We start from the raw sequence: 13,641 nt of genomic DNA, 5'->3' as shown, positions 1-13,641 counted from the left end.
CAAAAAATTGGTATCACCATTTGTGCCTTATGATACTTTGCAGTTCAAATGATATGAGAAAACTATAAAAATCATAAAATGAAACAAAAAAAGATTTTCATAAATATATATATGTGTATGTTGTAAATTATAATTTCATGACTTTCAGTCAATCACGTAAGGTAGGTAAACCCTAAAAACTTTACAAGTGCATTAGATATAAACCTTGCCAGAGGAAGAAATATTGTAGTTGTGTGCAATAGACTAGATAGATGTTTGAACAGTCCATGATGTGACACTTGCATGTTTATCTTTAAATAAGTGATTTTCACTTAATTTGGTGCAATTTCATTAAAAGAGAATTTCAGTTGAGAAAACAGAACAGAACATGAAGAAGTTTGTTCTCTTGATAGAAGTGGAATTTTAAAGGGAAGTACGTTAGAAAGCTCCAGATGAAAAGATGTTGCAGGCAAAAGTATGCAGTATTTGAGTGATTTCAGTTATCTATGACTATAAACTTATATATGTAATTGAAAACATGTATTCATTTCCTATATCTATGTATAAATTGTCATTTATTTAATTCATGTTTTTTACATTATTGTGATTGGATCAAGTTTTTGTCTGTGAAAGCTATGTTAATATAGCTGAAATTGTCCAGATTTTTTTCTTCGTAATTTGAACGAGCAACAACACCTTATGTCTTCCTCTAAGATAAAAATCAGTGCTTGAAAATGCAGTACTTTTAATATGATAATACATTTGATACATGCTGTGATAATCTTTGGGGAAAGGGGTAGTGGTTTTACATGTAAAATGTAGTTTGATATCTAGAATAACTTTTTTTATTGTGTGAGTAGGTAGTGCAATTTTATAACATGGCAATAATAATACAAATTGTTTATTTACTTACATCTTTCTTTCATAAAATCATTTTTTTTGGATAAAAATTGACATATCCCACACTGCCAATCAGGCCGTACCTTTTATTTGGACATTGTGAACCAAACTCAATCTTATTATTTATTTATTTATTTTCGTTCCCAATTTTTTCTAGCAAGATCTGTTGATTCTCAGATAATGTCTATTAATCATTTAGTATGCAATAAGAATTTGTATTTGTGTTCATTTAATGTCCCTTTTATTAAAGAATATTGATTTATGCATTAAAGGCTACAGTAGCATGAAGTGTGAAAGAGCTATATATTTGGCTTCAAGACAACTTTGTTTCCAATCTTTGCATTCAGAGATGTTGTGTGCGACTTGTTTTCAGCACCATCATTGCCAAATACACATCCAGTATGGGCCAAGTTTGTGGAATTTTGAAAGATTCTTCCTTTTTTTGTTACTAGCTCCTGTTTATTTATACTTTTCAATTAATAATGGTTGTCATGATATTTCTCTCACCATGGTAAACTAACTCACCATTTTATGAAAAACTAACCTGGTTTGGGCATTCAGAATCATTTTATGGCCTACTTTTCACTGAAGTAACCTTGGATTCTACCGGGACTTTTGTGTGAGATGACATAAATTGAAATGAGGCAGAAACAACATCTCATGTTAGACGAGAGCATTTATTTCTGCCTTGTTTCAATTTATGACATGCTAAATTATTCACCAAACCAAACAGAAATTCACTTCACCTCTTCGAGGTAAGACTACTTGGCAATATTTGGACCATATGGATGTTTATTTGTTGTCTTGGATGGCTAGTTTTGTGTGAATGATCAGCTTAGGGGGAAACGCAGGCTGTTTTTTGCCACATATATAATCTTTTTGCTGCTCTCACTTTCGCATTCAATTTCTTCACCAATTCTATATATCTACATATATATATATATATCCCCAGCTTCTATCTATATTATATATCCCACTAGAAAAAAAACCATGGCCTTATGATTTATCATATTGGCTCCCACCCTGCTTTCAATATCCTTAATTGCTTACCCCAATTCATTCATTATTCATGAATTAGAATCACATAATTTGATTTCAGTAGTCTCATTCACTAGACACTCACATTCAAAGTGAAACCAAATTTCCCCAGAAAGGGGGTGATACGTAATTGCACCTGCACCCTGTAAAGAGGCTGATGCTTTGCACACAAAATTAACCATGCACATCTCAATATTTATATGTTATCTATATTTATACTGAAATTCAGTTTGCAGCTTACACATTGCAAACCATATTGAAATTATTCATTGTTCTGAAAATGAACTAGATGAAACAGTTTTAATCTTTTTGGGTTTGTCTGGAAACAAAATTCTGATGTGCTTTTTAAAAAAAATCTTCTTTCTTTTTTTTTATCTCCTTCTCACTTTGGCCTCCTTTTCCAGTTGAAGAAATTGAGTCTGCAGCGGAGTTTGCTGTTCCCCCTAAGTTTTTAAAGAAGATAGTGAATCTAGAGGTGGCCGAGGGTAGCCCCGCCCGCTTTGAATGCAAAGTGGTTGGGAGTCCACGCCCTGAGGTCCAGTGGTTTCATGAGGGAAAGCTGATTCAGAGCATGCCCCATAAGCGGGTCTCCACCGGTTCGGACGGGACCAGCACGCTCTACATCCCTCAGGTGCTTGCCGACGACTCCGGTCGTATTTCCGTAACGGCTTCCAACCCGGCAGGACAGGTCACATGCAGTTCTCAGCTGCTTGTTGAAGGTATGATGCCAGTGATGTGGATTACAATGATGACGATGATGATGAGGATGACGAAATCTATGCTTTTTATGCTGATGATGGATATAGTTAAACAGTTGAAACTCAATATAAAAAGATCTGAATTTAATATTTTCCTACGGATGAAAAAGTTTTCTTCATATTCCCAGCTTTTTCATTCATTGTTGTTAAAGCTTACATAACACGATTCCTACAGTGTAAAATAACTTTGTTATTTTGTTAAATAATTGTCTCAAGGATCTTTTTATACTGAGTTCCAAATGTATCTAATGAGTGGGTTTAGTGCTGTTTTTGTGTGATATTTGTTGAGAAAGAGGAAAGAACTTGTGATGCCATAAGTCATGATAGAACATGAGTAGTGACGATGTAGATGCTTTGTTTATGTGTTTCCAATCTGAGAAATTAGTGTGGTTAAAAAGACGATGATAGTTATAATGTTGTTGAGAATGACAAAGGTGGAATTGATGGTAATGCTGCTGATTATGTTGATGACGAAGATGATATGATGGTATTGGTAGTTCTGATGAAGTTGATGATGATGTTGCTGCTTCTGCTGATGATGATATGATGATGGTGACAAGGAACTGTTGACTGCAGCTGTAATGTTGGAGAGTGGAAGCAATTGTAATGTGATGGTGTTTACATCCATGCTAGTATTGATGATGCCTACAGGGGATTTGATGCCTACTGAAACCTGGTGATATCTATAAAATACCTATGGGAATCAAGGAATTCAGTAGTTATCAGGTAAAGTTAATATTTTCCTACAAGTATACACAAAAAGAGAGAGAGAGAGAAGAGAAGAAATGGGAGGGGAGAAAAAGGATAACTTGGTTAAAAATTAAAACATGAATATATAAAAGATATGAAGAAGACACACAAATCACCTTTAAATACTATACAAACAAGAACAGTATGATAATTTGGAATATTCTAAGCAAATTAAAATCCAATCAAACTTTCCCAGGTGACTCAGAAATAGTTTCTTCATTTTTATGATGGGAATATTAAAACCAATACCATGTTTCCCATAAAAGCATCCTTAATGAAATAAAAAAATGCACTGGATATTTTGCTTGTAAAGGTCACACAGGAAACTAGGAACTAGGCTCTGCAACAAAAGTCTGTTCCACATCTTTTGGCAAAAAGCCAATGTGGTATCTTTTACAGTGGAACTCCTTGCATCGCCATTACTCTGCTGGAATGGGAGCATTAGCAAGGAAAAGATAGAGATGGGTTACTGCTCAGAAAAGTGTCTCAAACTTGTTAAGGAGCATAAAGCAACAAAGCTGAGGGAGCTTTTATCATTATTAAAGAGTGTCACCAGACAGACAGAAATATGCCAAAGCTATAAATTTCAATAACTCTCACCATCTCATTTTCATCTTATTGTCACTTTATCATTGCTACAATCCCTTTGATCTAGAATCCTCTTTTAGATATGGTGTTACAAAGCTAAGCAAAAAAAAATCGCTGTTCAGACATGATGAGACAATTACATCATTTTCATGCCAAAAAAGTTGCTTGTCTTGGCAAACTCCTGATATTTCATATGATTTTGTGACTCCTATTATACGATGTCATTATAATGTCTTGAGTCTATCAGTAAAACTCTGAACAGATTTTGAAAAAAGAATTTGATTGGTCCATTGTTTTGTTTGATTTCAATAAATTTAATTTAGGGACTCTTGCCTCAGAAACATGTTTAAAAGGCCTCATGCCTCATTGAATTGGTACACACAAAATTCGCTGAGCTTTTAAATGCCATATCACAAATACATACTTTCTAAAAAATGTGGATACCTCGTGGAGCTCATCGCTTCTACCCGTTTCACTTTCAATCACAGATTCAGAAGAATCAGTGAAGCCATTGGACTTCAAAGCTGCCCAGCTGATACCAGCTTGGGGTGTCATGTGTAGTTTGGTTTTGGTTTTGGCTTGGTTTGTGTCCTTCATTGCCCTCACATTTTTTAAACAATGAACCAACCAAGATCATTTGTATCAGATTGAATGAAAGATTAGCCTAGGTGCCCCCCCCCCCCGTTGCCATAGGAACTGATCATAGATTTGTAACCCTGGTTTTGATGTAGATCTTTAATTTTGAAGAGAGTGAGACTAAACCGAACTCACATAATTTTGAAGTGTTTGGAATTGGGTTGCCCATTTTACAGAGAATAAAATCTTTGAAGGTTGTTTAGCATAGTTTGAAAATATTAATTGATCTAATGTCAAAAAATCAAATCAAAGAAATTTAATGGGTGAGGTGTCCAATGTCATTGTCCCATGTTATACTAGCAGGTATATCATGTCCTTTTCTGAGGGCATTTGAAGGAAAGAATCAATCAAATAAAACCAAACTTCACATGGTGAGATACATGTATGAACCTTAAAATATCATCTAAATGAATTTCAAATTTACCTTTAAAATCTGCAATCCAATTATACTTTTCCAGACTCCGATCTTATATTATTTATTGATTCATGAAAAATGCTAAATCGATTGCAGATTAAAGAAAAAAAAAAGAAAGATGTAATGAGTTTTTTTTTCAGTTGCGTATTACTGTAATAAACCTGTACCCGTCAGTATGCTAAATGTGAAAAAGAATGACTTAATCTTTGTTGGTAATGTTAAGAATTCGATAATTTAAATTACTTGTTGGGGTAAGGATACTGATCAAATTTGAGAGACATTTAAACTTTGTTGGAATCTCTAAAGTTCATAGAGTTATAGGAACCTGAAAATAAAGTTTAATTAAAAACTTTTCATCCAAATGCAGGGATTTTGATGTTGATAAACTGCTATTTTATCTTTTTTGGAGAAAAAAAATATCAGAAGGGCTATTAATCTGCAAGGAACATAGATATTCTGCCACAAGTTTTAAAAGTGATTTTTTTTTAAATACAGAAATTGTGCATTATATATAGAATGAACAATTTTAATGTCTAGATTGTATAGATTTAATGTTTAGACAACTTCCATTTCATTAAAAAATATCCCTTTTCTCATACATGTATTTTGATAAATACAGTATAAAGAAAAGATAAAACATGATTTGTAAAACTCAGTAGGTGTTACAAATGAAGAGATAATGACAGGATATGATGAAAGAAAAGCATTCACAGACATGTATGCTTACAAAGCAAAGGAGATCACCCAAAAAATAGATATTCCATAAAAGGGGGGGGGGGATATGGTTAGTGCATACCATTACAGTATTATATTTTTCCTATGAATACAATTAGGAGTTCCATTTCATAAAGATATACAAATATGGTAACTTGGTATTATGTTAACATTCATTAAAACCTTGATTTTGATTGGCTGCTTTGACCTGTTACCATGGTAGTTACCATTGTGGCAAAGTTTCCATACATACACTTGCAAAGTGGGGCTACTACAAGTATTGGAAAGATTGCGTGACACAAATTTTGTTCAATACACATATGTTTTGTCTCTCTGACATTCTGAAGAAGGAAAGCAACACATTTCAGATAATAAACAACACATAAAAGAAAATAAACAACACTGCTCCATGTTTTTATGCAAGATTAAAAAATATTACGGACATCTTGCGATTCATTTACATATAGATGGGTGACTTTATCTGTTGAATTACAGTGGAGGTTCTATTTTCTTTTTGCTAAAGAATACATCTTGAATTGTGTAATTAATGATTCAGTTCAATGATTATATAGCTTTTAACAAATCTACTCCATTCAACAATTTCAACAAATCTTTGGCAATGAATAAATGTAAAGCTTATGTTTCCATTATGTGTAAGTGTGTTGAAAACAACATGAAATGTGTGTAAAGCTGTTAGTGCATGTATTTGGTTTGTTTAGTGAACATAAAAAATGTGAATATACTAAGGAAAAATGTTGTTTAACTGTGTTGATATGTTGGCACCATTTCATTAGGGAATGCTATACCTATATCACATTTGACAGCATGCTGAACTTGCACATTCCAACTTCTCAAAATAAGTCATTATTTGTTGACATGTTAAAAGATAGCATTATTGATATTGTTTTGTACACTGTTTAATGGATGTATATTGTTATCCACGACTGTTATGTGGTGTTTGACTTGCATTATGTTCATAAGTGTGTTTCGAGCATGTCTTATTTCTTATTGAATCATTAGTTAATGATAAATGCACATATCCACCAAATTGAAAGGCCATAGATTTTCCAAAAATCAATAAGCCTCTACTAAAGATATATTGCTATTCAGTGCTATTAAGAACTTTTTTTCTATTCATTTCTAACTTAACCAAATAAGTACCATAAATAAAAATGAATACATATTTAAATACATATTTGATTAATATTAATGAATAGCATAAATATCATTCATGAATTCATTAATATACCTACCATAATACAGCTCGAACAAATGTTCGTTGTTTGATAAATATGTTTATCATAAAATGTCAATGGTTCAAAGATGAACATAATTATTTGAATATTGGTAAATATACTAAATATTCATGTAGATATTCTTCAAGAAGATAAGAAATAACTTACTTCATAAGCATCATAATTGAGCATCAAAAGATTATGTAATTTTGAATCGTTGACTTGGAAGTGAACTTATTGGTGAAGTAAACACCCATATAAAGATATGAAATAACGTACCAAGAATATACCAACTTAATAAAAGAAGCCAAGAGAAAATGAGCAATTGGAATATCAATAGATTAATGTATTTGTTAGAAATTGATAATGATAGTAATAATCATAATGATGATTTTGATGATAACAATGATGTTAATAATGAATAAAGATGTAATAATAATGATAATAAAAATAGTAGTAATGATAACATTATTGTTGAAAAAAATAATGATCAGAGCAGTAATATTGATGGTGAAAATAACAATTTGCAGTTTCTTAGCTCACTGATGGGCCTGACCTAATATAATTGGAGAAAATAAACAAATAATGAAGTGAAAAAAAGAAATGAAAAAATTGAAACAAAACAAACAAAATATAACAGTTAGGACAATTGATTGGTAAGTAATACAAAGTATAAACTTAAGTATGTAATAAGTTAGATAATGATGATTAAAAAATGGGGAAAACAAATGCATAAAATTGTAATATAAGTGAATTCATAAACAGATTCAGGTATACATTTGCATGAAATAATAAGCATGCAGTACATGTACGTAGTATGCACTACCCGCGTTGCATGATCCTGTCGTTGCATCTACCGTTCGTCAATCCCTTACATCTGTCGTGGACTTAACATCACCCAGCGTGCCGTTAATCTACTAGCATGTGTAAGTACCAAGTTTTTTTCATATTGTGTCATGTTTGTAGTTAATCCTATGTGTTTGTGGTTTATCTCAGTAGAAATGTCCTATTGAACTAGGGTTACACTTATAAGCTTTTTTGGTCACTTAGAAAGTATTTCCCTTGATCAAGTTAAGAAAAAAGAAATAAAAAGTGTACAAAACAAAGTTTTAAATGCTGTATTTTCATATTTAAATAAATTCTATTTTACAATTTTACATTTTTTTAAAATAAATTGACCCTATTTCCTTCATATTTTTATGGTTGTTTAGATTCACATGCAAACAGACTGGATAGATTTAAATGAAATTCATAGAATTTTTTATGATGTGGAAGTAGGATACACTTTTGAAATAGTATTTAGAGCGAACAGCATATAGTTGCTTTGATGGAGCTAATGATTATGTAGGAACATTTTGATAGGTCTTTCATGTCTTGGTTAGATCTAAAGTAAATACTTCATTTTAATAATGAAAATTCAGTGGCCACAAAACACATCTATAATACACCAAATGTATTATAGAGATTTTTCTTGATTAAAACGTCTACTATTGGAATGAAATACTAAAAAAAGTATATCCTTAATGAATGATCCAAGGAAAATAGGTGTTAGGCACAATGTCCCTCCTCTAATAAGAAGATAATAAATTGATAAATGAAAATAAATGGAATACAAATTAAAAAAATCATAAATAATCAATGCCATTACATGATGTTGATAATGATGGGTTCTTGTATGAATAAAAATGAATGATAGGGTCAATGAAATAATTTAAATATTTGATGCAAAAAATCAAACCCCCTAAATTTTCCTTCTTGAATTGCCTTTATAGCTCTTTACTGTAAAATTTGCACCAAATTGTCAATTCTAGTTTTGCATTCTGCATGGATGTTTAAGAATCTAATGTTTGATACCCCCTCAGTATACTATTAGACTTTACATTGACTTGACAAAAGTGATGATCGCTGATGTGGTTTACGGTACACCATGTGGAGTGTTATAGAAACAGTGGATAGAAGAAGAAAAGAAATGGATAGGCGAGAAAGTGGAAATTTGAGAGTAGAGTAATCTTTCTTGAATGTAGTCCTGAAAAGGACTGTAAACCAGAAGAGATTGATGAGTTGAAAACAGCTTGAATAGTAGGATGGATGAGGAGATGCTGGCTTGAGTCGGCGAGTAGAGATGATGAGTAGAAGCAGTAGAGAGACTCGACGTTTCGGGCAGGTTGACTGTCAGAGACTCGACGTTTCGGACAGGTTAACTGTCCGTCTTCAGGAGATAAGTTCAGGACTACATTCAAGAAAGATTACTCTACTCTCAAATTTCCACTTTCTCGCCTATCCATTTCTTTTCTTCTTCTATCCACTGTTTCTATAACACTCCACATGGTGTACTGTAAACCACATCAGTGATTGCCACCATGCAAACTTTCAAACAACAAAAGTGATGATGTTGACATATGAAAACTGTGTGTGATATAAGTTGATGATCAGATCGTATGATGTATATTACTATTAGATAGAAAAAGTGTAAATTTAAAATAGGACATTTCTTTTGAACAATTATTGGCAAATACGCTAGGAATGAAAGTCTGCCTGGGGTAATGATGAGATCAAGTTCTCTTGAATTTTGAAGTTTCTTATGTGATAAGATATTAATTGAAAAAATAAATTTGAAATACATTTTTATATTCTCTCTTGTATTCAGAGTGGATTCGTAGTATAATGAAATCTGTTTAAAGAGATTGCAAAAATCTTAATTGAAATTGGTTGTGTTTCTTTCAATAAAAGTAAGCTTTACTATATATCAGGTGTGTACAAACTATGCAGTTTTTAGGTAAGACAAGTTTCATAGCTTATGAAAATCTCAAGCACTTAAGAATATTATGCAAATTACAATTAAAACATGACAATGTTTAAATAATTGCAGGTCCAAGAATTCTAATTTGTTATATTGCATTCTTATTTTTTTGTAACCATGTTGTATGACTTAACAGTTGATATAGATGCTCCTGCTGGAAATCTTCTTAGCTTCAGTGAGTCCTATGGGGCTGATGTCAGTGCCAGTGTCGACCCAGGTATGGACTCTGATACCGACGTTGACCTGGACGACATCCTACCCTATGATGAGACCCTGGTCTTGCCACGGAAGAAGAAACGTACTAGGAAGGAGAGTGAAGATGAAGAGGGGCATCCATTTGCTCAGCACACAGACGACAGTCAAGAAAAAGCAGCGGATAAGGTGCCAAGCTTAACTAAAGCACAAGCCAAGACCAAACTATCCTCTAAGATTGAAGCTTTTCAGAGAGCTGAAGATCGTGCACATAAGGACTTGTCACCTACCCGCCCTGTGCGAAAGGAACCCTCACCTACAAGACGTCCTATGCAAAAGGATTTATCTCCTACAAGACGTCCAATGCAAAAGGATTTATCCCCTACAAGACCACCTGCGCCAAGTGATGTTGGAAGTGTCCGACCACAGCCAATGCTGCACATAGATCAGCCAGAAGTAGCTGATCTTGGTACACCTCCTGTGGTGTACATGCCACCTCACACCCAAGGACAAGTGCCACCACCAAAGCATTATGTTACACCTTCACTATTGGCAAAGTTCCAGCAACCAGAGGACACTAAACCACCAGGCCCATCTAAACCATCTCTGACATCAAAACCGTCTGTGACACCAAAACCATCAGTGCCATTTAAATCTTCTCAGGCTCCAGTTACACCAGGCAAACCAGCAACACCAGCACCTAGCACTCCAGCCAAACCAGGTGCAGCACCGAAACCATCGCCAGGTGCTCCAACAATGAAGATACCGGTGACTTCAGACATCAAACCTCAGGTAACCAAACCAACTAAGGCAGTACCCGTTCAATCTAAACAGTTTACTATAATGCCACCACCACCTGAGGATCGGAAACCACCAAACTTTCTCAAGTTCATCAATCACTGCAGGGTGAAACCTGGGGAGGAAGGTCGCTTTGAAGCACAGGTGTCTGGTAAACCTATGCCGTCTATCAAATGGTTCAGAGATGGACAAGAGCTAATACCTTCAATAATTTGCAAGGTTGACACTAAGCCAGATGGAACAACCACACTGACCTTTCCTAAGGTGCAGCCAGATGACTCAAGCAAAATCACATGTAAGATTGAGAATGCAGCTGGACTGGCTTCATGTACTGCAAAGCTGATCGTTGAAGGTATGTGAATCCAGTGCTGTCATGAATGAAATTTTTTTAAGTTAGTTGTGAGGAATGACAAGAATTCAGACTCAAAATTATATGCATTTTCTAAATGTCTATATTATCCATGTATAGAATTTTTCAGTAGAATTTGATTAGATGACAACAATCCCTTTTCTATTGCAGAAATCTTAATGGTCAAACATCCATCTCTGATATCTTGGAAGGTGACTGAACTCTTAACCAGTATCACATTGACAATAAAGTATACAAATATAATAAGATTAAAAGCATCTGTATCAAGCAAAACTAAAACAGAGTACTGTTGAAATGAAATTGAGGCCACTAGAACATTTGTCATTGCATCAAGAAAAATTAAGTCAAGTCAACACTGAACATGTACATGTATTTGAATCTAATTACCTAGCAAACAATTTATGTCAATATCCTGTAATGTCATTGCTCACTGTTCATTAGATGAGGAGCAACGCATAGTCCGTGAGACCAAGCAGGCTCGTTTCATCCAGTCCACACTGTCTGTGGCTCCTGGAGAGGATATCTACTACTCAGACCTCGACATCCAGACGATACCACCTCCAACCTTCAGGCCAGGAGCCGCTCCAGCTCCTGCTCCACCTAAGCCCAAACCTGCCGAAGTCCAACCTCAACTCCGTCCAAAACCTGCTCAACCTCCATCCTTCCAGTCATTTGTAAGCAGTCAGGAGGTTAACGAAGGTGGAACTGCCCGCTTTGAGTGCCACGTCAGTGGTAACCCCAGACCAACAGTCAGGTGGTACAAGGTATGAGCCAGTTGAGGCTACTTGTGATAAAATTTCTCATCATATTTATAGCTCAACTATAAAAAAAATTATTGCTTACATGATTAGGGATTGACAGATAATCATGGTTTCTTAAGAATTCAGTTTTTTGTAATTATTGTCTTTTGTTATTGAAGATCCAATGTTTAATAGAATGAAAGACAAGAGTCATCGGTGAGTGTAAGGCAATGGTTACTTACTTCATTATTTCATAGATGAAATACATGGCTGACGTTGCAAAACTGAAGTTAATGTTTACAGTTTCATGATATATTTTTTAATCTTTTATATATGTATTAATGTAACATTCTTGTGTGGACATTGGTGATGTAGAGTGGTAGGGAGCTGAGGCAAGACAGTCGCATCACCATCAGGATCACAGAAGATGGCACCTGTGTTCTTGAGATTTCATCCCTTTATCCTGAAGACTCTGGGGAATATATCGTCAAGGCCACCAACCAGGCAGGAGAAGCAACGTCTATTGCACACCTCACAGTTAACCGTAAGTCCATTGATGTCCCGTTCATGTCCTCTGCAGTATTTAGATTGAATGAGGATTGAGTGGAGGAAATATTTTGAATCCTTGCCAAAATATCATGTCAGCAATCAAGTGGAAAGCATGAAAATATAATATGCTGTTTTTGTGTTCATGGCTATACCAACTGTATTGCTTATACTTTTAGTTCAACATCAGATCAACTGATGCTGAGTTTTAACAATTGGTAGAAGCTAGGAGAGGAAGGAAATGAAACACTTCACAACTCTGATATGTGTTAGGACTCAAACTTGCTGTTAGGATTGATTACAGATAATGACCTGAGTTTAGAAGTATTCTAATTAGAATGGGATAGAGTGTCATTATGGAAGTGCATTGGCAGAGATTCGAGCAGCGAACCTATTTTTCAGGTAGGTGGGGGGATCTATGTGTAGTCCCATCACTGTAATAGCATGACATTAAATGTCAAGACCCATGCTGAAGTCAACAAAACTACCAGTTTTCAAGCGTCACATTACATTGGCATGTTAATATTTGCTTATTGCATCTAAACATTATATTGCTCAACTCTCAGAGTGCTGCTGTTGCCAATCAGCACCTGATAGTACACATAAATCCCGTAGAGCTGTGATTCATCTGGCACATTAAGAGTTAATTTATGCTAGATATGAATTAAGACTAATTCAAATTTCCCAATGTATTATATCAGTACATGTGATGTTTCTATATTTATCCATATACAGCATCTTCTTACCGATACCAGAGGGATGTCACTGACTCCCAGCAAGATCTGAAAATCCATATCAATGTTGAGCAGGATGGGCTGACCTCCCAGCCAGGAAGTGTAAATGTGACGTCTCCAGGTGTGTTCCTCACCAGGACAGGTCAGAGAACAACTCAGGGTTTGGAGTACAGGCCAGGTGAGATTCTGCCTACTGAAAGAATAATAAATAGTTTTAAGGAAAAGAGAGCATTGAAGTGAATATTAATTTTGATCTTATGTATTTAAAGGATTGTAAATGCATGACAGTATTTCCTAGATGCTAAAATTATGTATCACAGTTAGAATTGGGGGTAAAGTTAGGATTACAGAAAGTATTGAAACCAAAGGCATGGTCAATCTTTATACATGCATAACAATATCCTGATGCCATGATGCTTGCAAACATGTACTTCAGAAGCTTTCACTA

General features: G+C 34.5%; 1 protein-coding gene across 1 annotated transcript in view; it reads left to right on the top strand.

The window, feature by feature from the left end:
- Positions 1-13,641, top strand: part of LOC129258918 (titin-like) — a 292,780-nt gene that overhangs the window by 37,810 nt on the left and 241,329 nt on the right. The window contains exons 32-36 of the mRNA XM_064097713.1: positions 2,322-2,636; positions 9,950-11,155; positions 11,615-11,937; positions 12,289-12,457; positions 13,195-13,371. Of these exons, the coding sequence (XP_063953783.1) occupies positions 2,322-2,636; positions 9,950-11,155; positions 11,615-11,937; positions 12,289-12,457; positions 13,195-13,371 (2,190 nt within the window). The remainder of the gene's footprint in view (positions 1-2,321; positions 2,637-9,949; positions 11,156-11,614; positions 11,938-12,288; positions 12,458-13,194; positions 13,372-13,641) is intronic.

The sequence above is a fragment of the Lytechinus pictus genome, chromosome 1, assembly GCF_037042905.1.
Source record: "Lytechinus pictus isolate F3 Inbred chromosome 1, Lp3.0, whole genome shotgun sequence".
Taxonomy (NCBI): domain Eukaryota; kingdom Metazoa; phylum Echinodermata; class Echinoidea; order Temnopleuroida; family Toxopneustidae; genus Lytechinus; species Lytechinus pictus.
The sequence above is the reverse complement of the archived record's forward strand: the minus strand, read 5'-3'. Positions and strand labels throughout refer to the sequence as shown.